General features: G+C 30.2%; 2 protein-coding genes across 3 annotated transcripts in view; one reads left to right on the top strand and one right to left on the bottom strand.

Annotated features, from left to right (window-relative positions):
* LOC125072830 (syndecan) overlaps positions 1 to 27,775 on the top strand; it is a 238,876-nt gene that overhangs the window by 106,922 nt on the left and 104,179 nt on the right. The gene's annotated exons all lie outside the window — the stretch shown is intronic.
* LOC125071948 (lipase 3-like) lies at positions 5,193 to 10,379 on the bottom strand. Its single transcript, XM_047682774.1, has 5 exons — positions 10,254 to 10,379; positions 7,230 to 7,440; positions 6,421 to 6,788; positions 6,170 to 6,295; positions 5,193 to 5,760 (listed from the first exon to the last, which is right to left on the bottom strand). The coding sequence occupies exons 1-5, from the start codon at positions 10,365 to 10,367 to the stop codon at positions 5,383 to 5,385; spliced, it is 1,197 nt and encodes a 398-aa protein (XP_047538730.1). The 5' UTR covers positions 10,368 to 10,379; the 3' UTR covers positions 5,193 to 5,382.

Here is a 27,775-nt window from a genome sequence, read left to right as displayed (position 1 = left end):
CTTGCAATCTCGCGAGATAGATTACAATCCAACGGTATTTACAATTCTACAGTGATAAGTGACACAACCCGTTGTGCACTTCCATGTTGATGTTTTACGAATGCAAGTCACGTGACTACTCGATATATGACAATGCTTAGTTCGTTAGTATCGTCCAATCTCACATAGAGGTCATTGGCGTAGTGCGTGACTTTTTTTGTATATTGATAACGTATATAAACTATAGGTACGGTTGGTACTAAGTCTGGTGCTATGTCCCATGAAGTGAAAAAGTAACATATTGGGAATAGGGGCTATCTATCTTTAACTGTTTTGGAAATAAAGCCAAAACAAATTATAATTTAAGTTCCCTAAAGGAGTCTGCTCACTACATTGTCTTACACTATGACCGTGCTAAGAACGTATCAAATACAGAAACAAGGATGACACGGACTTCTATGCCTACTAGAATAAGCACAAAAACGAATAAACAATAGTAATGGATCTGATACCCCTCAAAAAAAAAATTGTATTGTGAAGTACAAAATGCTCGTTCTCAACCCACATAATATTATCCGTCTGTCACATTCTTAGCCCGGTCATGGTAGGAGACGGTGCAGTGAGCAGACTTTGTTTTAACATAGGCATCGTTGCAAACAATTAAATTATATGTAAAACCATATATTACATCAAGTGTAATGCAATTAATTTTCGTTTATCAATTACAGGTTTATTTGTTTCACAGCGGTAGTTTAGTAATATAATAAACATTAGCGAAACGCTCATCGAGATCTTTGTTACTTATTATTGAATTAAGAAACTTTAATAATTTATAATAATAAATTAATGCGTATTGTTCTTCGAATTGAATTCCATTCATTTACTCATCACCTTTCCATTGAGGAACATAATGCGGTTGTTGTTGGTCACGTGATTAAACCAACGTGAGTGTTTCATGATATAGAGTAGTAGTAGTCGACATACGAATAGGCAGTGCTATACACATACTAAAAAAAATAAAGAGGTACTTTTATATTTTGTGTGTACTCATATCATCGCAATTCACTGGAAATCCGAGTAAGTCCGCTCCGCTCAAGCTTCCAATTCTCCGCTTACCAAATCCAGTCCGATCTCGCTACATTTTCAGATTTAAATTAGTAATTCGTTAGACGTAAATAGTTACACAATTTAAATTCACATAAATGCAGAGAAAAAACATTTACGAAAAAAATCGTATATCAATATTTATATCATTCGGAAGTAAATGTTATTTTATTTATGAACTAAAATCGACCCCGTTATATAATAAAATTCGCAACAAAAGCTCACCAGCCGGCGGAGTTAATTTTTAACGCATTGCTGCAGAGGAAGCGTTGCACTCGGACGCGTTCAAATAAATACGAATGTGTGAATACACCTCCTGTAACGTTTGTTCCGTAACAACCTGAAATTTAACTATATTTTCACTCATTTCAAATATATTTAAATAGTTTTTAACTCGAAACTTCCGAGCTCCCATACTAAAGGAATAAAGGATAAATAAATAAATAAATAAATAAAGGAATATTCTAACTCGGTCTGTTTGAAATCTAGTTTTTACTGCGTTTATGTGTCCGCCCCTTTTAAAATACTCATGCTGATATTGTTAGCTTGCGATAAAGTTATCACGTTTATTTTCTTAAAACATTAAAGACGCGGAAGCCGCAGTCTTCGACGCCTTTGCACCAAACGACTTCCTCTTAATACGACTTCCTTCATTAGGGTCTACGCGCTTCACTGAGCGTTGGTATTTATCCGTTTAATGTCCCTGATAGCGGCTACGAGCATTTTAACACGACCACGTAATAAGAGCCATGTAACACTTTTAAAAGCCTCAACAGTCTTGGTCTAAGTATTCTTTACAAGGAGTCCTCAGAGATCTTTATAAACTGGTGTTTCACAACCTTCTGTTGACACTCTTTATTGCTCCATTATGACGCTGCTACGCGCTAATGGCAATTGTTCTTTAAATATTTATTATCAACATTCCGCGTTTAAATTTCGGCGGTATTGAGTTTCAAAAACATTTTTTTTTAATATTTAGTTACGTTTTTTTATTCTTATCAATTTAATCAAGCCCTAGAATCAAATTGAGTTTGAAGCTTCGAGAGAATAGCAGGGAAAGAGCATTATAATACATACTACACACACAACTCACCACTATATTACCATTTTTGTAGATAATTCACATTGCAGGAAGATATACATTATAAAATCCTTTTTTGTAAATGGCTCATAAGGGAGAAATTCATCACTACAGTGCTTAAAAATTAGCGTAGTGGGAAGTTAAGCCATTTTTTGCTTCATTAATACATTGTAAATGTTAGATTTATTAATTTTATTTAAGCAGAACAGAGCAAATAAGCCTTACAGTAAGTGGTCGCCGGTTGAATTATAAACCATTTTATACACCGTCAATGTCCTTTGGTCCTAATATTTACAATGGCTCATTCACCATTTAAATGGGAACGTGTAATTAATTTTCTGTTTAATTTAATTGGATTGCTGTCGTGCTATTAGAAGTATTGCTGTTTGAGAGAACAATTGATAACGGGACAGTGTCCACCAAGGTGGGCCTGCACGAAGCTCAATCATGAATTATTCTATTAAGAGGGTGTTTAAATGACAAAAAAGGTGACAATTTCATCAAGACTATTGAATTTGTGATAATTAGAGCCTACCACCAGTGAAACATCAATGTTGATAATATTATTTGTAACCGAAACTAATGAGTTATTTGTCTAGACAGTATACGATGATAAATCGAAGTGTGCGGTGAGAGCAAAAGTCCAACGTCGGACAGACGGACGCACGTGTTTAGTTTACTTAACAGTAACGTGACTTGGACGCTTATACGAAATAAAACCAAGGCATTTGTTACAACACATGGACAAAGCGATGCAATTAATCATAACATCTTATACCCTTGTAAATACGGACAAAGCTTTGATGAAGTAAATGCCTAAAATAATTACAATTTAAAGGAATCGATTTTATTGTTCTTGTTTCTGATTACTAGTCTGAATCATATGACCATTATAACAGATTTTAGCTTTAGGATGGGAGTACAATTTCGTTAGGTGCTTTAAAATGTTGAGCTATAACCTAAAAATGTAAGTAAGTATACCTATTGCAAAAAATATTCCAAAAATAATTGAACGGTTAATACATCTTGTGGAGATGAAAGACGACAATATTAAAATATATTAATATACAATTAATAGGTAGAAAATGTCGACCTGTCTTAGTGATTCAGAAAGCGCCTTTCATATGACAATATGTATGACATTCATATCATTTCTTCTTTAGCTTAACACTTGCTACTCCTCGTCGTAGGAGCTAAAGAACGTTTGTTTACCACAATTTTATATTTAGTATATAATTTACATTAAGAATCTATATTTATTTAAAAGATTACTATATATAACTTACCAGGTTTTAATTGTGTTTTTATTAATATTTGTATAATTGAGTCTCATAAAAGTCAATCGTTAAAATTTTAAGGATTCACGAATATTGAACGCAAATAAGTCGCTCACGATATTCACAAATTGAGTTCTATTTCAACATTTTAAGAACTACCTCCTGTGTTCTGTTGAATTTCCATTTGAATGAATCTGCTTTGGTCCTACGAAAAATATACAGCTTTGTGAATACGGGAATCGACACAATATTGTCCTTTGAGAGATGGTACAGAGAATATACGGTACCAAATAAAACAGCGATGAGAATAAAGTGAAATGGTCGTTTACGAGTTCATGTCACCTCTTTGGTGTATTACACAAGTCCGCAATGTGATCACATATCATCTACCAACTTAGTGAGCCACATGACTATTTAGCTCATGCTAACATTGCTTACAGGTCACCCAGAGAGGTAAAGTAAATAACATTGCGCTTGGTTATTAGACTACCAGTTAGTGACATAACAGTAAACCTTTAAAAAAAAATTATATATATTTCCCTGTCGTAGCGGTGCATGCGAAAATTAAAATATATAATAAATTTATAGGAAAAGACTTGTAATATTCATCAATGTCCGCATTGTTGAATCCGTGTAGTTGATTAAAATGTATATCTATCTGAATTTGATTATAGTTTAAAATAGTGGCAAAAGTAGATTCAACGAATCTGTTAAAGTAAAAGTAACTTTTTTCATTATTAAAATTATATTTCTTTTACTATGACGTGAAAATAATGGAATAGTAACATTATCGTCACTGTACATGCTTTTTCCATAATTGCATAACTTACGTATTTTTTTTTTTTTATATAGTGATCGATTAAACTGAAAAATTAAATATTATAAGTAATTTACAATGTTAGAAACATATGCCGTTAAATTAAAATAAAACATTTATTATTATTTTTCTAGTTATAAAATCATATTCACTGTGTATTGATAGTAAATATTTTTGTTTACTAAAATTTTAGAATGAAACGAATAATTTAGTACGTTATAAATTTCAACCAAATTCGACAACATTTTTTTATCTACTATTCGGTATTTCATTTTACATTGTATATTGGATTTGCGGAGGTAAGAGTTATGACGATCGAAAAAGTGTCCAAGTCATTTAGGTGTATTGAATATCAAACTTCGATATTCGGTTCAGAAAGGAAAGGGTCAGCGGATACGAAATAAATCACCGAGCAGATTTAATGGACTTTGTCGAATTGAATTAATGACGACCAACCTCATCCTATGACGCGTTCGTTTGTAAACTGCATGAAAGTGCTTTTAATGGATTTCATCGACACGCACAAGGATATACTATTAATTATTAAATGATCTAAGTTGCGTGATTTATTTGAATTTAGATTTCTGTTTAAGTAAACGTATATCGGGTGTTCTATTATTTCATCATCACAACTCGGAAGTTAAAATATATTTGAACTACGAGAAAAATGGTGAAGCGTATATGGTGCAGTCTATTTTTAGCACATGATAAATAGTTGAGTGTGATCAGGCTGAGATTACTTAGAGATATAGGTACTAAAATAATTTAATTAATGTCTTTAAAATTGTGTAAATATATTAAGTTTTTATTTAACTGTATATTTGTTAAAACAATAGGTAATTAAAAGTTACAACGACAGAAATTTTGTAGGATACAAATAAAAAAGAAAGTTTTTATAAAATAATAATTTAATTTACAAATATAAATCGATATGATATAATTTTATTTTTATTTTATTATTTTTTTATTATTTTAATTATTCTTTATTAATGTAATACGATACATTAAGATACAGGACGTTGTGCATGAATCTACCACACCCGTAGTAAAATTGTCACGAGTCCCGACGTGGGTATTGTACACAAAAATTGTTAACAACAGTATTTTTTTGTGTTAAATTTGACTTAACGTTCATATTTATTTAAAGATTCAACAATGTAATCGTACACTAACTCCTTGGAATCAGGTGCAACAACGAAATCAGTGTGGGAGTAAGTTTCACGCGCTACTTTACGAGTGCGTGTGTTTGGCATAACTTTAGCCATATCAATAACATCTTGTTCATCTAACAGTGAGTCATTAACTGTGTAGTGCATGGTGACATTGACTGTGATCGCACTTATTTGATATTCAGGAGGATTGAGAGATCCATACTTGATCAGGTTTTTAATAGGACTGTAATACCATCTTCTAAACGATTTTGAACGAATATTCTGTCCATAGTGAGCGTATTGTTTGATTGAGGCACCAGCTAATGTTTCCAATGTATTGAACAAATCACCCTGAAATTTGTATCGTTCATTAGTTATAACATCGAATTACATAACCGAGAAAAAAACATAAAATGTAATTTAATAATAGTTCGTTAAAATGTTTCGTTTTAAAAAAAATCCTATTTTGAAAAAGTAACATTACTTATGTTACTTTTATATTGTCAAACACGAATTATATGTAATGAATCCGGTCTATTAATAAAATCTTTGTTCATGAGAATATTGATTTTTTTTTTAATTTTAAATGATAATTCAATACTGCAACTAATGCTAGGTATTATCATTATCATCATTAAAAAGTATCATTTAAAAAAAGTATTTTAAATAATATAATGACATGTGTGTATAATGATCCTACTTTATGTTTGTCAGTAATTGTTTCTGTTCATATTGTCTTGTGTGTTTCATTTATACATACCATAATTTCCTTTATTATTAAAAGACCGCAAGCTTCCAAATTATCGTCATTACATTCCGCGTCATTAAGAAAGCTGTTCCAGTCAGGTCCCAGTATTTCTACGATACCTTGTCTTAAGGCATAAGACTGAAAAATAAATATTTTTTTTAAATAAGTATTTAGGTTCAACAACGTTTTCTATAAATAATATTCATCAAAAGGCACGTTTGCTCATGTAATTAATATTTTCTAACTTAATTGGTAATACTTACGTAAATAGGATTGGTGCTAATGGCGAGCAAGCTTAATACTCTGTTGGGGAAGTTTTCTTGATAACCGACACCAGCGAGCAAATTGGCTGATGCAATCTTTTGGTTGTATTCGGGGAGCATCGAGTTGAGCACGAGGAAAGCAGTGCCTCCTTGTGAGTGTCCGATGTAATGAAGCTTTGATTTTCCAGTTAATTCCAAAATGTAATCGATAATTGCAGGCAGGTCCTTCATACCGATATCTTCAAAGGTGATATCGAAGAATTTTTCTACGTCCACATCGGGGTCCAAAGTAACGTGTCTACGCGAGTTGAGGACGCCTCTTGCGTTGCCCATCCAAACATCGTAGCCTTCATCCGCCAGGATGTAAGCTGTGATAAAGAGCAATGGTTGATTTAATAAATTAAACTTAACAAGTACCTGTAATAACGACTATTGCATAATGGTTTTCACTTTCTTCGTATCCAAAGACGGTAATTAAAGAGAAACAATCGATTATCTTGCTTGCACTATTTACACTGTAGGTACATATATTTGTATTTCATATACATTCTTTATTTATACCGCAGTGTGCGTTAAGGTGTTATTTCTTATGATTGTACTCAGAAAGTCAGTAACAAATAACATAACATGTAATTAGTTTTTGTTAATAATAAGATAATTACCGGAACTTTTGACACCAACGCGTATTGAATATAGTTCTTCAGTTCTCAGTTCTTATTAATTTTTTTTTATAGTAATGTATTTTGTAATATGTATTTGAAAGTTTCTGGTAAAAAACTGGATTAGAATAAGTCAAAAATTATGTTTACCTAAAGCGCGGCCTGGTCCTAAAGTAATGTAGGAAATCGAGGAGCCTTGAAGTCCATGCAACAGAAACACAACGGGCTTGGAAATCTTCGTGGCATTATCTACAGTTTCATGACGGCGGAATGGAATCCTATTTATTTCCAGCATATATCCATCACTTGTTGTTACGGTGTGCGATTCAGAATAGTAGCCATCTCTTAACAATCTTTCTTCCTGTAATATAAATGGTTTAGAGTTAGAGAATATTTATTTCGTTTTTAAATAAAATTAATATTATTTGAAGTAAGAGAATAAAAAAAGGTATTTTTTATGTTTTGCGTAATTTTAATTTATGATAACACACGTAAATACGCGATATAGGTATGTTTTAATATTAATCTGTCTATTGTTTATTATAAGTATACACGCACACATGCTTAATTTATATTTATATGATTTTCTTATATTTTCGCTTGTAAAAATTAAAAATAAACCAGATTTACTATTTCCTATGTTTAATTATTTGAAATGTAATTAAATCACAGCCAGTTAATGAAAATAATGAAAATATTTCTAGGCCTAGAAATATTTTCATTAAAAACTTTATGTATCGAATACGTATTTTCGTATCTATTTTTTAGATATTTGTTAAAATTATTGATAACACGTTAAGTAATAATTACATCAATTGGTCATCGGTGAAATAAAATAAGACAAGATTAATTTAAAATGTATTTTAATTAATTAGGATTAAGTTTAGATTCAAACATTGAAATCAATAATTTCGTGTTATATAAAAACTAGTAATTTATTAAATCAAAATAATGAGTTATCAGAACCTTACGTGAAAATACTACTAATAATATTATACATTGAATGGCTGATGATATAATAGTCCAATTAATCAAGTAAATTAATTATTTATCACGCATCCACAACAAAATCATCACGATATATATTGTGAACCCACAACCACGAAATAAATCATAGTTCCTTCTTGTTATGGTATTCCTACTTATCCTTTAAATAAAATCACGACCATAATAAACGAATTCTTTAAACTAAGTCTCGAAAATTTCCAGTGGTTTGAACTTGAAAATCTGAAGATTATTGCCATGCATCACTTAAGTTTTCATAAATGTCGTGCAAGATAGTGAAAGAAAATATTTTGAGAATACCTGCGTGTCTCGGATGACATGTGAAATAAGTTCAAAATTCTCTCAAAAAGATAGGAGACGTTAGCCCAGTAGTGGGTTATCCCACTTACAGTCTATTACTTATAAAAATTTAAATTATTGAAAAAAAAAATTAAATGTAGCATACCAACTTTAGGTACGTAAAGTAATATCATAAGTATATACAGCTTGCAGATTATCAAAATACGTCTTAGATCTGAATAAGCCTATTATCCAGTCACTAATCATTTAAACCATCGTATTGATAACGTAGGTCTTAAAAGGGATATTAAATTTGTTTTATATTGATCGATTACTTTAAAATATATTTAATATTTTTAGAAGAAAATCGTAATTCTGAAAAATAATTGAACTTATTATTGTTTTTTTAAGTCCGCGGGACGATATACATATTTTTTTAATTTTATTGATAAAAAGTCCTTTAAGGCGCATGACATCAAACAACATGAATTTGATATACAATCCCAAAATAATACGAGAAAGATGATGAGTCAAAGAGAAGGAAAGGAAGAAAGAATAAACCTTATCCTTTAGGGAATTCGTGGCGTGAAGCGTAAAATTAACTTAAGATAAATTACAAAGATCTATAACATAAAACGTCACTGCTCTTTGGGGTAATATGCAATTAAAATTCTAAGTAAAATACTTTTTTATCAACGTATAATTAGCATCTATTACTTTATCATAATATAATTTTTGGTAAAGATTCATAAGTTACATTTTTAACAAAACATCTAGGATACCAATAAAGCTCAACGGTCTTTGCGTCATCGACTGACGTCGATGGCCAGTTAGATTAAATCCAGGTAATCCGACCGACAATAATATTTAGTAGTTACTCTTGAAATTTGTTTGATTACACGACTAGTTTGAAACTCCAGCTGGGAGCTGGCATTGAAGCCAAAATACTTGACTCTTTCATTGAATCTGATGATCAACAAACATATAAATAATTTCAGTCTAGGATTTTAATTCTTGTGGTAAATGTACGAGTAAACAGTATCAAAAGTTCACGTAAGGCGTCTATTAAAACTATCATTTTTATACTGAGTTTTTTTTCTATAGATATGAATATCTCAAAAAATGGTTTTTTTTTCTATAGATATGAATATCTCAAAAAATGGATTTTTGACATTGTAAACCTGTTATTTACCCTTAATTTATTTTATTTGTTAAAAGAATATTCTTATTTTATTTTATATTGAGAAATATTCCTAATACTAATAAACATAGTTATGGTTAGTGGTTACTCTAAATCTACAACTCTTTGAAATGGTCGTTAAGTTAAAAAAGAAGTTCTAGTTTCCTATACTTTGAAGATTTTCAGCAATATAACGCATTTATCTTTCTATCCCTCTTTATTATACGATTCTGCAATTAGTAGAACAAGACCTTTATTTTGAAGTATTGGGGTTGATTTATTTCACACAAATATCAGCTTGATATTTGTTCTTGTATCTATTTATTTAGCATTGTGAGAATGAGAAAAATATATTTGACCACGTATCACAATCTAATCTTCACAGTGTTTCACCTAAAGGTCACAAAATAGTACTAATGCGGGTAAAACTTCACTGAAGATTTTAATTTTACTAATAACATCTTATGTAATAAATTACATTTAATTAATTACATTCAATTAAATTAATCATAAAACATCTAAATATATGTTTTATGATTAGTATAAAAACCCCGGAACGATAAAAATCACTACTGAAAATTACTATAAAGATCTAATACGTATAAATTAAAAATAACAGCTAGAAACGCTTGCATATTTTTGAAAATTTATTATTAAACTTACTTGAAATAATTCTAAAAAAGTTACTTTAATTAAAACATAGTACTTACTACGTTGAAATGACGGTCAGCAACTTCTCCATATGCCAAAGCATTCTCCACATTTCCCGGCAACGCCTGGGCACCACAAACCAATAAAGTCACTAACGGTAATATGCCCAACATAGCTATTTGGCTAATGACGAAGTACCCACCTTCGTTCTTTCATTTATAATATGAAAATTATCCTTATCTATAGATTAACCATGAATTAAGTATCTTTATATGAAATGTAAACGCTACTATTTTTTGTTCGCTTGTATTTTTAAAAACTGTTGTGATAATGACTTTATCATTAGAAGATAATATTGGACTGTGTAAGGTCAGAGACATTACCGTGATGTTCTATGATAGTTTTACTTGCATTACGAGCGGATGTGAAACGCTTGATCTTCGAAATATAATTATCTATACAATACCTTTATTTCACATCGAAGTGTCAATACATTGGAGACTAACGATAGTTATTTTAGAACACCCGTATAATAGTTTGCACCCGATCCACCATCGCTAGCTTTCTCAGGAAAGTAGGCGTGAATATCTGTGAGATCCTTTTCAATGTTGTATACCTTCATGACTCTAAATGAATGGTACTGGTGGTAATTATTACTTATGTATAAATAAAAAACGCGTTAGAATTAAATGTGAAATTATTCATAGCTATTTTAATACCAGTGGAAAAAAGCTATTGATTCCAACAATAGCAAAATATTTTCGTTTTTGTTGAACAACGAATGTTTAAATATTTTATTATTTTATGTTATAAATGTATAATTATTTTCTCTAATCCTAATTAACTGTACATTTCTTTCAGTTCCAGAAACTTTATCATCGAAATTTTAATGTGAAAAGGCGATTCCGTCGTTTCTATTTTCATTACCGTCTCCAATTTAAATTTCAGGTCCAATTACCTTTTCGGCTTGATCGACGTTTTCACCTCCATTACCTTTAAGAAAGTCGTAATATTTTATAAGGGCAAAAGTTACTGCGAGATTTAAGGAATCATTTATTTGAATTTTGCTTTATTCCTTTCGTTGATATTTTATATTATAATAAAATATTGAATTATTTAAAAATAAATTAACTTGTTTTATTTCTAGAAATTAATTTGCAATATTCTATGCCAAATATACGAGTAAATAATAATAACGCTGTTTGATCAAGGATTTTAGTAAATAAAACTTATTGTGTTTTTATTGGACACGCTTTTAAGATAATATTTCGTATAATCAATCTCAGTAAATTACATTATTATTACATAAATTTCATTTCGAAGACATTTTTAAATTAACTAATCAACAAGTGCTTAACGAAACTTCAATTATTAAGATTATTTATGATATTTAACGTTTACATTTTAAAGTAAATAAAGACGAGACTCAATCATAAAACTCGCTCCTCGTTTAGCATTTTTACGGCGATTATTAAAGATAACACTGGACATGTGAAAAATTGCAAGGATGTCGTCAATGTTACAAAAACATGTAAAAATTATTATTACATCAAAATCTTTATTTAACGAATTAATTAATTATTAAATCTATGTAAGTAAATTAATGAATCTTAATAAAACATTAATTTTAACAAATTTGATTATTATCTCCTTATCATAATGTTTAATATTTTTTGGCAACTTCCGTCTTAAAATTATCAAATATAACATTTTATTCATTGAATTACCTATGTATTGTAATGATAATTATCAAACATGAAATGATAACCGATTGGTGCAGAATTTACACATTATGATAGCTTAATAGTTTTTAAATTGTCTTATGTTTCATAGTATCTATAATATTTACTATTTTAAGAATAGTGTGCAAAATGTAGTGCAATTCACATACGATAGAACTAAAATCTAATAAATACATGTTTTTTGTTTCTTTTTCGTGACGCTTCTTCGAGTTTCAAATTATAATAATAGTTTGTAATATAAAAAAAAAATTGTCACGCAGACAACGTTTTCTATTATTCTTATTTAAATATATTATATGTTGCACGGGGTGCGATTTTGTATATTCAAGTTTCACAAATTTCCAATAAAGTCTCTTGAGTTCAATTATTTGTTTTTAGAAGGATATCTGTCTCTGTGTATGTGTACGTAATTATGGAACTATTTTTTTAATGTTTTTTAAAAACCAATGACCTTATCAATTCCAAAACTGACCAGATACATTAACATTAGGTATTTATTCGATTTATCAAGTTTATTTTATATATATCTATAAAAAAAACCTTTACCGGTTGAGTATAAATATTTCAAAATCCAATATTATCAATTATTAGCGAGTTTATACCAATTTAACAATCGCTAGTTGTTTCGAGTAAAAAATATTATTATGAGGTTTAAGAGTATTTTTTTATCAAAGTCAACCAAACACTTGAGTCCGGTGTAAAACGTTTACTTCTAAATGAATAACTTTTAATAACGACCAAGTGCTAAGTACTACAGGAAACAAAGTTTCAATGTAATAGGGGAAGTTTCAGCACGTGTAGAGTAGAGTTGATATGAGTGTTAAAGAGATTTTTGTGCACTTTGGGCTATTGAAAAACAGACAACTAGAAATTTACAAGTGTAATAATTACTGATCAAGGAATATGATAGCAGATTAGGAGGATGGCAGACAGAGGCAGAAATGGTATCAGATTCTTCTAAAGTAACTGGGAAAGTACCCAATATTAAATTTCTCCAAGAGTAATTATTAAATGGATTAGTATATATGTGAACATTAAAAGGTTATCTGAGCGTCTATAATTATAAATTTCGTTTTGCTGATAATAGTACTCATGTATAATCTCTCGTAAATATCAGAAAAAAAATATTATTTATATATATTATCTGTATAATTATTTGTTCGAAAATTATAATAAGTAGCTATTATTTGTATTATGGCATTTTACTGCCTTATTTTAATCTATAAATGTTTATTTTTAGAATACTACGCCTTGACAATGTTTTTGTTTTATTTTAACCTTATAATAACAAAATATACTTACTATACTTTTGAGATTTACTACTACTTTACTACATTTTACAAGATTAAATTTTATGTAGAGCTACCTCAAAAATGTAGATTCTACCGAGAAGAACCTGCAAGATAGCAGATAGATTATTTTTGAACCATTGTATATATGCAACAATAAAAATTATTATTACGTGAGAATTATAAAATGTAATGTAAAGTTCCATAGTATGCGTAAAATATACAACAAAAAAGTTAAAAGCAAAACTAACAAGGGCGAGGTATAAGAGTCAAGTCACAGGTGTCGCTATATAGAGTCACGTTTCAGCTTGGCTAGGCCCACGCAACCTTTCTGTGTTCTCATTCAAACTGATTGTACTTACTTGAGCGACAGCGTTCTTTATTCTTAGAATTATTTGCTTTTAATTAAATGTAAAGAACGAAACAACCTTATAGAATTTATATTTTGTATTGATCCAAACTATTTAGTGTTGGTACAATATTTAAGATTATTTTATTAAATATATTTTTTTCTTTATTAACAAGAATCCATAATTGTTTTGTTTAGTAAATATATTATATATTGTAATTTATAGAAATTTGTAAATGTTTATGATACCGACACATGATTAAATTTGAACATAAATTGTTTGAATAATATACTCATTATAACTATTTCCGTTAAAATAAAGGAAATATAAATACAAAATGTCTGCTTACTGTGTAATATTAGTTGCTATTTGTTTTTCTAATCCATAATAACATTGGTTCATTCAAATCAGAACACGATTATAGTAATAATGCTGTTTTATGCATACATTTAGTTCAAAGACTTTAAAAATATTTAAATAACCTTACTGCGTGTACTGTCCTAAAAAGATATTTGCACAGATTAAATCTATCATCACTTAAATAAATTAATTTACTTAGCGCGTTTTTAAATGTGCTGTTTATATTTTTCCGGTCTGTTTCTCACATAATATATTGTAAAATATTGTCTCTATTAAAGTGATGCGAACTGAAAAGAGCACGGACCGCTAATTAATTTGTCTTTGTTGTGGCTTTTCGACGCTTTCCAAATTTTGTCACCGCTATACTACTATGTAAAATTCAAACTATTCAATAGTAAGTAATATTAACAAAATGCAAGGCTGGTACTCTGGATGTCGTGCTTGCTGTAGAGACGGTTATAATAGTTGTGATTGGCGTCGTCTATGAAAATCTTGAGCCGTCCTAATTTTAATTAACAATAGAGTGAATGTAGAAGTAACTTTGCTTACGTTAAAAATAGGACAAGAGAAAAAAGCATTGCTATTTCCGAGAAATTGCTAGAAGAAGAAAACCAAGTGTAAAGTAATTCTTTATTGTTCATACCTCCGGTCGCCTAATTTAAATTACATAAACGTAACGTTAATCTAAATTTTAATTCTATTTATCTGATAAATAAGAGTCAACAATACGTAGAAAGCTACTGCTAAAGCCAAGGACGTAAAATAGATAGAGAATTATATATGTAACTAATAAAAGAAAAAATTGTCCGATCAAACTTTCAGCTTCGGCCGAAATTAGGCGACATTTTGGCCCTCGTTGAAGGTTTCTAATAAGTGTCGAAATTGAAAGAGGAAGAGGTGGTCGCGGGGGGCGAGGGTCACACTGATTTGCGCCAGTAGCACCAGTAGATCAAAGAAAAAAGGTTGTATGAACATTTGATTAGTTCTTGAGAAGGCTAAGTACAAATGTTCTGCAAATTTCACTAGTTATGATCTAATTATAAGTTAAATTACTAAAATTTGTTTTTGATAAAACTAATTATTTATAAATATTACCAATTAACCAAATAATGTGCATATAATTGACAAAAGTAAAATATATATATATGTATTATATTCCATTACATGACATTATTTCGAAGAGTTATAATTTAACCGATTTTTTTATTTTTTCGGTCGGACTCTGATGAAATACACTAACTGGTTAAAACTGAAGAAAATAAAAAAAATGGTCACAATTCATGTTTTTTTTAATAGAACCAAATTTATTCGGCAAATCTAGAATTTACAGTAAAATTGTTAAAACCTTTGCATTCTCAAGAGTGTTGTGACTAGACGGTCTGAGTATATTTTTAGGATAGTTTCGCATTTCGCAAACAACGACCAACATCCATATCTTTTTACAACCTAAAGCTCGGTAGACAACAAAACAAGTCGATCTTATTCATAAAATTCTAAGTTCTTTGCACTCAATTTATTACTACAATATAATATTATTGCTCAAGACGCAATAATAAAATTGCCAGTTATCTGTTATCGACATCAAAGCAAAGCTTTGCACACTTGAATGACACGTCTTTAAATCCTAAGGTTTTGATTACACGAACTTTTAATTATAAATACGATGAACTGATTAAGGACGATATTAAAATATGGTTCGATACGGTCACTGGCATCACTTTTAAAATACCAAAAAATATATCAAACCGTGGTCGCGGCTAGCGGGCGATTAATGGAGGAATGTTTGCGAATAAAAATATAATGTTTTTAGTACCGAAGCTAACTGCGTATTGGCTAAATAAAAAAAATAAAAATAAAATAACTATTAATTTATAATGAAATTGGATTAACCGTGCAAGAAGTTTTAGTAAAGTAGTAATGTAAAACTACCAATAGTTCAGAATTTAGTTTCTACAGAGAAAACCCATAATATTTTAATTCCTATTTATTTATTTATCAAATAAAATATGATATCCTGCTTGAAATTCCACAAATTGTTACTAAGCGCTTTTTAATATAGACTAATTTTATAAATGCGAATGTACCTTTCTATTTGTTGCTCTTTTTGTTTTGAAGATGTTGTTATGAAACAACTTGTACTCCAAGAACTTCTATGAATAACATCTGACGACCAACCTCTAAAACGCAAAGAAAGCCACGGGCGAGAACTAGTCATATATATGTATAATCTATCTGCCGAACGAATACATATCCAAAAATATATTTTTAATAATACGTATATTATCTTCCTATTTTTATTTACGTATGTGGTGATTATTGTGCGGTGATTAGTAGATTTGATTTAAGATTTTCTATGAATAACAATGTTCTATCAATTGCCCCATCTCTTTGTCTGGCTGAATTCTTATCATAATAAAATGATTAAAATATCATAACAGCAACTCATTTGTTTCATGCGTAATAAACGTGGCTTCAAATTTAACGATTAATTTTTATCGAATAAAAAAAAAGTTTCCATTGAGAACAAATTGATTTCCATATGTATTCGAGTGAATTCTTCTACGTTTTAAAGTGCCATCTTCCTTCGAAGGTCGGCGATCATTAAGACAACTAGTACTTCGATGCCACGGCTCTGAATAATGAACGGGTGCTTTTTTCATACCATTCGCGTAGTTTTTTAAGCCAAGATGACAAGATGATCCCACATTTATGATCTTACCCTGTGTTCTAAGTTGTAGTAGTCCAATCTTTACAAGCTTTTATTTAACTTGCAATATAAGTTGGTATATACCTGTGAAATTTTGCAACTCAATGTAGAAGGAGATATCTTTAACCGATTGAGCTGAAATTTTGTATACACGTTCAGTTTGGATGCCAATGCATACTTAACTGCGTGACGTCATTCTAAATCCTGCATGGCAGAACACCCAAGATGGTGGATAATTTTTTAAATTCATTCCTACAATATGGGTATCAAATGAAAGACAATATAAAAACAAATGGCGGAATAAGTTTTTAGTGTCTAAATGTGGAAGACCATTATAAGTTAACAGTAAAAGTTTTAGTGTAAAAGAGCTTGTTTTAAAAATGTTGTTATTTTTATTTTTAATTCATTAGTTTTCTTATTATGTGTTCGAGATATTCAAGCTTTCTTTACTTTACAATATATACAACTTCTGCTTATTTCTTTACAATACTTAGCACGGTTATATGTTTTATTTTGTCACTCCAGAATATCGTTAACAGTCTCCTGTATACTCACATTTGGAATACTTAACGATTTTAGCAGCACGAATCTGTGAGTTGAAACATGTTTGAACGCCATGCAAGAGAATAGAGAAAACATAACAGCGTGCTAATCTCGCTAGTAGCTGGATGTTCAGCGTTTTATTGCAAAGAAATGACTTAAGCTTAAATAAAGCATTACGGCCTTGTTCTATGTGTGTGTTGTGTGGGCCAATATTATTTTGTACATTTGAGTGGTACAATAGCTACCTATCCAATAATGTATATCTCATACAATATACAAAAATATTTGTTGTTCGTGTTTTAATATAATGAACCTATCACATAAATAGCAAACATCACTAACAAAAAAACGTATGACTCATACTCTGAAAATAATATCATAATTTTACTTTAATTCAATCACAACAATCCATACTCTTTATTGATTATAAGATTAAAAACGTATCGCTCGGTATCGGTAGCATATATAACATATACATATACAGATTAAAATATTAGCAATTAATACTACATTTAAGTAATTATGGATTTAAACGAATGGCGCATTTTAATTTGATTATAATTTTTGATTTTTTACTTTTATTAAGTGCAAAATATAATCTTAATAAACTATGTATTGGCTAATCTTTATTACTTTATTAAGGTTTATTCACGAAAGAAACCTATGGTAGATTAAAAATATGTTTTGGTTTTAGTAGTTCAAACATTGTGATAATTTATTCTTGCAAATAAGTTGACGTTACAGTTGATACTGCATTATGAACTTGCATACTAGATAGTGTGCTTTGTGATAAATGTACCGTCAGCTTGCGCTAATTCATGGACCGTCTAGTGATAGATCGTCTAACACCGAGCTAAGAAAAGTGTATTAACGTCATATTTTATTCAACAATAAAAAAGCCAATATTTTTAAACTTTATAATAATAATAAAACTGTACTTACAGACATATTATTAGGGTTCCGTGGCCAAATGGCAAAAAACGGAACCCTTATAGATTCGTCATGTCTGTATGTCCGTCCACTTTTTTCTAATAACTAATAATAATAATAAACGTAACTGTAAGAACTATACAGTCGAAACTTGGTATGTCGATTTATTTTGTGAACCTTTTGTGTAGTTTTTTTAATACGTCATAAATCGTAAACTGCAATTTACCTTTCATTCAATCAACTCAAACATAAAAATAAAAAATCTAAGTTCATGAACATAGACCTTGTTACTTGCTGCTACGGAGCCCTTCATGGGCGAGTCCGACTCGCACTTGAACGCTTTATTTTTGCTTTGTGTTTGGAATGATTTAAAAATTGGTAGCATTAAACTTGCATTGCATAAATAAATTAAACTAACTTAAAAAAAAAAGTAATAACGAGCCTAACGTTAATAGCAAAACCTTCTTGTTTAAAATCTCTTCCAATAAAAGTGACAATTCAAGAAGCCGTCACTTGAAGCAATACATAATTGCATGAATTTATTAACTTTTGAATAATATCGTATTAATAGAATAATTTATACTAGTATATATTTTAATTTATAATGACAATCATTTTGGAAGATCCAAGTGAAGTATCTTGCTCCCATTGCGCACAACTGAGAAAAACATTCATCGTGGTAGCAATATCGGCTGTATTACCAATAATCGTGTTTTCAGCTGTACTACTACTATTGACGTCAGATAAAATGGACTCGAAGCTGGAAAGTATGACTACAGTGATCGTGGAGTTCGTGCTCGGGTTGCTTTACATGCAGCTGTTCGTGGCCACAGCAGTCCTCATAATTAGTTTCCGTAAAAGACGTCACCCAATCATGAAGTATCATTTGTGGTATCTCGTGTTCCATGTGATCAGTATGAGTGTATTCCTCGCATCTTCCCTCGTGATGACTTTAGCTAATAGCTCTTATGTTTTGTCTATCGTCGTGTTAATCGCTGGTACATTTTATTTTGGTATTCTGTATTATTTCTTTCGAGTTAATAAATTTGCTTGGAGTGTTTTCAGAAGAACTTATTAAAGTTAATTATAATATAATATTATATTGTAGTAATTTGTAATTTTAAACTATTATATATATAACAAAGATTTTACGACATTTATTACTTAAAGTATGCCTATAGTAGAGCCTATAGTATGTAATATAATTTGAAGCAAGCCTATATCATGATGCCAGCTGACGACCAGTTCGCTAATACGTTACATATTACAAGTTATATCCATATAAAGATTGTTAATAAATCATTTAATACTAATCTGTATTATATCCACAAGGAGGCCTTGTTGGTGGCCTGAAAGATACGGAGCGACGCCTAGCTTTAATCGGCTTAACGCTACATCGCAATTCACAGCCTCAACTAAACTTAACAAATTAGCATAAACTATTCAAATTATTCCTAACCCTATTATGTTTTCAATATATTTGAAATACGGAGGAATATATAATTTTATTTTTCGTATTTATAAAATACGGAATACAGTTTATATTACAAAATACCGCTAAAAAATTATATCTTAGTGTACTTATATTTCATTATGAACATTCATTTTACAATAGGTTTGTGCTATGAATATTTTCAATCATATTTTTTATGTAAATCATGTATTTGTTATATCACATTAAACTTGAATAAAATGAATAAAGATTAAAACTATATAAACATTGAAAGCCCTACTTTATAATTGAATCGAATATTACAATACATTATATGATTTGTGTGATAAGCACTAAAAATTCACGAACATCTCCGAACATTATAATGATGGAAGATCTAAAATATAAATTACAACGAAGTTCCAAGTTGCTAATGGTTCAATAAATAAGAATACAAACGCTCAGTTATAAGAGCGTGGCTGAAAGAAACTCTTTCTCAGTCTAGTCACGAAGTATTTATGTTTTCGAGTGTATCGGAACGACCGCCATTGGGGATGCATTGGTATTCGTTAAAGCAAACTCACACCCAAACAGTAATGACAAGTTAGAATTCGTTTTAACCTACAAAAGAACTTTTTATGGCCACTATTTTTATAAATTTCACATTTGTTGTTTAGTATATTTTCTCGTAATGTTTTAAATGGGGTGAAAACGACTTGGGCGGATAAGGATAAAACACAATATTGGTCGTAAATAAAAGGAACAATCGATGACTATTTTGGTGTTGACCGAAAAATACCTCTATGAATAATCCAGCCAGACTTATTTATAAATTAATTCCACTAACATTTTAAATATCGAAAATAATATTTATAATCTAAAAGCTTTTAACGGATATCGATTGTATTTCAATGTTGAGTTCAAGTAGGTCTATCTGTCAGTGTTTCATTTGGAATTCAAAATACAAATCAAAAATATGATGTTATCCTATTATTGTTGTTACTATTGTTAAACAAGTATTTTTTCTATTCATATATTCTATGTTCAAAATTGTTGTAATGTTGACTTGGTGGTTTGGGCTTTGTGCAGCCTTGCTTGTGTAGGTACCACCTACTTATAAAATATTATTCCGCTAAACATAGTATTGTTGTGTTCCGTTTTTAATAGTGAGTGAGCCAGTGTAACTACAAGCACAAGGGACATAACGTTTTAGTTCTCATGGTTGGGGACGCATTAACGGTGTAAGGAATGGTCAATAATCCTGACATTGTTAATGTCTATAAGCGGTGGTGATTACTAAACATGAGGTGATGTATTTGTTTGTCCTGTCTATATGATAAGTACATAAAATTTAATTACTAAATTACAAACGGCAATAACATTTCCGTTTAGACCCAATAGCACTTGTCCAACAAAAAATATATATACTTTGTAATAACCGGGAAGCATAATGAACATTCGACTTTAGTTTTTTATATATAATATTAGGCGAGTTCGTAATATGCTTATACAAGAAATATGCATTTACACCAAGACATCGATATTGTCAGCGACTTGTAGAAATTCTCATCGTCTTATCTCGTGTTTTATCGCAATATATTTCACGAAATGCCGGCTTTCGCTGACGTCAAATGACAGAAGACATATGGAACGTCATTTGTCTAGCTCCGGTAGACTGTCTTATCGTCGTTTTGGTTTTGCTTCTGATCACTATACTCTTCAAATTGACCTTGTCGAAGAAACATTTAATACTTTTCGATTATATAATAATAAATTAACGCTTAAATTCCACTATTTTTTCTTCAGCGATTATTAGCTTTATAGCCCAGTGGCTAGAACGCGTGCATCTTAACCGATGATTTCGGGTTCAAACCCAGGTAGGCACCACTGAAATTTCATGTGCTTAATTTGTGTTTATAATTCCGCCAACCCGCATTGGAGCAGCGTGGTGGAATATGCTCCAAACCTTCTCATCAAAGGGAGAGGAGGCCTTTATCCCAGCAGTGGGACATTTACGGGCTGCTAATGCTAAAAAAAATGATTATTAGCTTTCCAGTCTATATAATATATATACCATATGTTCTGTCTAATAAAATAAATAATATAACTCATATTAAAATATATGTTAATCTCGAATATATTTGAAAATACATATTGTGTTTAACGCATTAATTTATTGCTCACGATATATCATATTACTTATAATAATGAGACATATACTCTATAAAATCACGTGCAAGATGATATAACGCATATAACTAACGACAAATAGTAGAGGTTACAATCCATCAAGCTCCAGTGTATTATATGTTTCGTCTGTTTTGGTTTATCTCGTAATCCAACTATGCACATGTACATAAATCTTAATTATCAGAGTGCTTGATAACTACAAGGTGTAGTAATAAAATGTACTGTGAATGCACTAAGTGCTTAACTATAGAAGCTTTACGCCAGATGCGCTCGCCGCTAAGCAAACGGATTTCAGACACTCTATCGCAATATATTTATACCAAGCACTGCTTACTTTGACGTATAACGCATATATGGTGCATTATCATTTGAAATATAAAATGTATGATTTCTGATGAAAACTGCTTTATAATCCAAAAAGTTTTACTGAATATTAAATACTCAGTCAATTTAGGTGATTTGAATTGAGTTGAATGTTTATCTTGATAATCACCCATATGGATTCCAATAAATGAAATTGAAATTTGTCTGGCAGTTAAGTGTCTATGGAGGCAGTTATATCAAACAATTGTTTTTTTTGTATATATATTTTTTTATATAATATAACTTTCAAATAAAAAAAAAACAAATCTAAATTGAACATTATTTTAATGTCTGCTTGTCAGATCTTTTGTTCACGATAATCTTAAAAACGGTTTAAACTACAAATTTAAATATTCGATTATTGTATTGCAAGGTGAAATACTTTATTTCATTGAAATTGGTTAAGTCTATCATAAGTTATAACATATTAAAATCTACATAAACATTTTTTACGCATGCAAGTGTACAAATGTAATTATAATCTCCAAAGTAATTTTTAGAATTTATTATTATTATATGTACCTAATTATAATAGTGGGCTATATATAGATCGCTTTAAATCAAAATACTCGGACTTTAATCCTTATTTGATAATATCTGTGTGTTATGAGATAATAATAATTTCTTTTGATTTTTAATATGTCCTTGATAAGGAAATTGATATAAATCTTTCAATTATATCCGGCTGAAATAAATAAAATCGGTAACAATGAAAATGCACGTTTATTCGTCATATATTGGCAATTTTGATCAGGTTTATTAACCTTGTTTGTGCATTGAGACTTGCTGGCAATTATTTCTCAAAATTACAATGCTTCCGAAATAAAAATTAACGTATATTTTCAGATAATTCATATCTGTAGTATAAATATATTTTCTGTCACTGTTTCTAAAGGCTACAAGTAAATATTATTTACTCATTTGGTTACCAACATTGATAAAAATAGATTTCAGTTAGTGAGATAAAGACTCGCTCAACAAAATGATTAACGTTTTACATTAGACGCGAATACTTGTAATTTAGCCGGGGTGGCTAAGTGGAAACACATCAATACAAACCGAAAATTACGGGTTCCAACCCGAGCAATCAGCTTAATTTGTGTACACATAATCCATCATGTTTAATTTATTTTAAATTTAACCAGTAATAGAGCAGTGTGATCGAATAAGCTCGATTGTCAAGAACAGAAGTGGTGATGTTGGACCAACGGTAGGATTATATTGACGACCGTGGTCGAGTAGTGTGTACACCGGTTTTCATGCGTACGCCACTCCGAGGTCCCGGATTCGATTCCCGGCCGAGTCGATGTAGAAAAAAGTTCTTTAGTTTTCTATGCTGTCTTTGGTCTGGGTGTTTGTGGTACCGTCGTTACTTTTGCCTTCCATAACACAAGTGATTTACTTAACTACTTACATTGGGATCAGAGTAATGTATGTGATGTTGTCCAATATAAAATATATATACATATACAGGCCGTTATTTACCATTTATACAGTTATTAACCTTCAGTTGAATTAATAAACGATGAAACTGTTTGCTAATTATTTGTAAATAGATCATCAACAGCCTTAGCGGTATGTCCATTATTTGAGATTAGACCATGTTCAGAAGGGTCATTGGTATAAATTAGTGATGCCACTAAACAGGGTTGCCAAGTTCGTTCGGTTGCCAAATGTGCAGGTGAATGAATTGCTTTCGAAACTATGGAGGACGTTTCGCCACAAGCCGGAACTTGCTCTGGTCATTTAATTAATTATTCCATTGAACCGTCGAGTTCTTTGGATCTGTCTCGACGGAGTTTTTAATTGAATTTTTGTTTCGGGATGAGAAGATTTTTCCTTTGCTTTCATGTTTTTAAGATTCTAAACAAACTGTTTTTATGTTTTGTATCGATAGGTTCGTAAATACATACGCCATACTTTGAATATTGAGACGTTTGTTGAGGCCACATTCGAGTAAATTATCTATTTGTAAATCATGGTGGGTGTTTGTTGGGCCTATCAGGTCATCGCCACTCATTAGCATTAGCATTTTTTTTTTATTATATTTGAAAAACACTCGTAAGAGCCTATTTTTATGCTATGTTGAATAAAGCAAATTTTTATGCTTACGATGAGTTTAACGGTGCTTTAATATATTGTGACTTTTAATAATAATATCAGAATTGGTATCGCCTGATATCTGTTAGTTTCTTTATCTTCTCAGTGTTGTTGTATATCTCAGTGTTAATTTATAATATAAGTTGGCATTCGATCAATGTCATGATTAAAACTCCACATAAAGGTTCCAAAATGAATTTTGAAATTAGATAATGATAGAATTTATGAAAAAAAAAACATAATGATCTTTATGAAGCTGACGCAATGAAAAGTATATTGAATTTAAGTTATTATGAATTCAATCAAAAAGTGTTTTTGTTTTTGCTTATATTGGAGATATTTAATTTTCGTTTTTAAAATATAATTGAAAATACTAATATAAAAAGGCTTTCCACAGATAATTAAAACTTTTTACAAACTTAATCTATAGCTATTTTGTAATAATATCTGGGATAATCAAAGAGGTAAAAACTTCTTCTTATAACTCATTTTAAATGATTAATGACAGAAACAGATGTTTTATGAATTTATGAAATTATATATTTTTTTCTATGTAAGTGAAATTACATATTTTTTTCTTATGTATATTTCGCCTCTGATTCTATCATTTTATTTCATTGCTTTATGATTTTAATATATTTTTATTGAATGTCATCAGTAATTAATTAAGAAAACAAGTTCTTTTGTGAAATATGAAAATTGAAGAATACGTTTTTTATCCACAGCACAATGGCCGTAGTGGTAGCTTTAATAATGTAGGAAATGTAATTTTCATTTTAAATAAAGAAATTAGTTTTAACCATCGTAGTCTTTAATTAAATTCTATCAATAGCCAACCATTGAGGTTGTTTTACAAGCCCATATAAAACTGTACATTTTTGACAATTCCACAATTTCCCATACACACAAACTAGTTCCGTAACTATTGTTGACTTATCGGTGATCCTTTAGCACGGGCAATTACCCAGTTGACTGGTTCCAAGGACGATACATCGTGTTCGGACTGTCGGGTCCATCTAACATTGCCACTGCCACTTGATTGTGATTGGAAACTCGATTCGTTTGCGAGAACCACAATTTGAACGTACAAAATCGTGGTCTGGAAAATTATCGCAATTGCAACGGACTTTAATAGGACTATGTTGTTATACGATTAAAGCCGACGCTTAGAGAATGATTCGTGCCGCATATTTGTCTTGTCTTGTCTTGAAATTATACCATAATAAATTTGATTATTAATTATTTTATTTCTCTTACTTACATTCTAAAGTGTTAATTGATTTTAAAATTTTCGACATGGAAACATGAATCAAAATTGCTTAATGACTATTTCAATATAATAAAGGTCGAATACCTAATTAAGACAAAGGAATTATCATATGTAATTATTGAATGCGACGGTTCTAGTAATTAAATGGTATCTATTATTGTTCAAACTGTGCTCTATATTATTTGCGGTTAAAGTATTTACTACTTCCTCTATTTGGTCTTTTCATCTTAGTATTTAATCCCTATTTTCTCTGAGATATCCGCTCCTTCAATCTAGCTCTTAATGCCTTCAGATGAGGGTTTTTAAGTATTGGGGTGCTTTTTGGATTACTGCGGCTTAAAGGTCATTTGTTATACTGTATAAATAATACTATAGTCACTTTTACCGACCCCAACTGAAACGGTCATCCTTTATTAAGAAGGTTACTTATTTATTATTTATCAATATATGTGGAACGTTGAAACCATATCTAAATATTGAGTTTCATGTATATTGTATTACATAACAGTTTTATTTTTTTATATTAATACCTTTTCTTTATCATACTAAAGTGATTAATAAATAATTGTTTTGCGAAAGTCAATGTGTTTTTAATACCCTATATATATATTTAACAAATTCGTATTGTTATTTATTAAAGAAAAAGGTATTGTTTATATTGACTCTAGATACGATTTGTCCGGTTATATTTATTTCAATTCATTAAATGGTTTCCGCTTACTTTTTCTTCTATTTATATTAGGAACATTATTGACCAAATATATCACATAATGGTACGTAACCTTCGACCATGAAGACTTTGTATTGCAAATACTAAATAGAGATATATAATAATACTAAAAATAGAGTATTTAAGTTTGGCGGTGAAGTCATTAATTTGTCGATACATCCAGACAGATCTGCACAAAGTCCGGGTCAAATTCGAAAGAATTATTTTTTAATGAGCTATAATAATTAATTAATTTTAATTAATTGTTTTAAAATTATTATCAATTTTCATCGGAGCTGATTAATGATAGAGCGGTCTTTTTCCCTGTTGTATTTGCTTGAAAGAGATATATTTATATCATTATTAAATTCCATTGTTTACATATATTTACTTATAACCTTTCTACATATATAATTACTGTATTTAATGGTAGTATGTAAGTTAGTTTGGATTTAAGATAGTAAAAAATATTAACAGGAAGACATCAAAGCAAATCAACAAACTCTTTAAAGAGAAGTATAAAGGGAATAATCCACCATCCATGTTATTTATAAGGTTATTTATGGTTCGACGGACATACATAGTATTTAACCATTTTTGTTAATGATTACGTTGATTTTGTAAACAATAATTATCGAAAATGATTCAGATATTATGCATTTATGTTTCTTATCGTCTAAAACCATTTTATCAATGATAATATTTTTTAATATACAGTGGAATTCGTTTATAATGACATCAAAGGGAATCGACAAAAACGTCATAATAACTGGACGTCATACAAAGTGTATATACTTATGTATTTTAATAGAAAAACATTATATATTAAATCCAAATAAAAACTTCACGTAATATGTATATAAGATTTTTTTTTTTACATTACCAGCCCGTAAATGTCCCACTGCTGGGACAAAGGCCTCCTGCCCCTTTGAGGAGAAGGTTTGGAGCATATTCCACCACGCTGCTCCAATGCGGGTTGGCGGAATACACATGTGGCAGAATTTCGTTGAAATTAGACACAGGTTTCCTCACGATGTTTTCCTTCACCGCCGAGCACGAGATGAATTATAAACACAAATTAAGCACATGAAATTTCAGTGGTGCCTGCCTGGGTTTGAACCCGAAATCATCGGTTAAGATGCACGCGTTCTAACCATTGGGCCATCTCGTATATAAGATACATGTATGTATGTATGTAACAGGTTTTTCATTTTTTGAATGTAAGTTTTCATATTTTATTTATATAAGAGTCTCTAATACTATTGTGTATAGAAGACATAGCCATGGGCAAATTATCATTTTCAAATTTGCTTTCCTTTAATGCCTCTTCTGCGGTAGGTAATGGTTTTACCTCGACTTCTTTTTCCTCATATGTGATGCGTGACCTTCGAGTAACAATTACTTATTAAAAACAAAAACCAGCCAAGTGCCGAACTTCGCCGGGAATCAACGAACCATACCGAAGGTTTAAAGAATCATGTCGGTCATTGTAAACTGATATAATTTATTAAAAATGGGTCATAATAAGTGAACTGTCACTACAAGGGAAGTCATTATATCCGACTTTTTTACAAATAATTTTATAAGAAAACCAAC

The sequence above is a fragment of the Vanessa atalanta genome, chromosome 1, assembly GCF_905147765.1.
Source record: "Vanessa atalanta chromosome 1, ilVanAtal1.2, whole genome shotgun sequence".
NCBI classification, from domain to species: domain Eukaryota; kingdom Metazoa; phylum Arthropoda; class Insecta; order Lepidoptera; family Nymphalidae; genus Vanessa; species Vanessa atalanta.
Note: the sequence above shows the minus strand (reverse complement) of the source record. Positions and strands in the feature narration are given on the sequence as shown.

Excerpts from the sequence above, each read along its gene's own strand:
- LOC125071948 (XM_047682774.1), bottom strand. The coding sequence starts at position 10,367 with ATGTTGGGCATATTACCGTTAGTGACTTTATTGGTTTGTGGTGCCCAG. Across the intron at positions 7,441-10,253 it reads CTGACCGTCATTTCAACGTA|GAAGAAAGATTGTTAAGAGA; the intron begins GTAAGTACTATG and ends TTTATATTACAG. Across the intron at positions 5,761-6,169 it reads TAATAATAAAGGAAATTATG|GGTGATTTGTTCAATACATT; the intron begins GTATGTATAAAT and ends TACAAATTTCAG.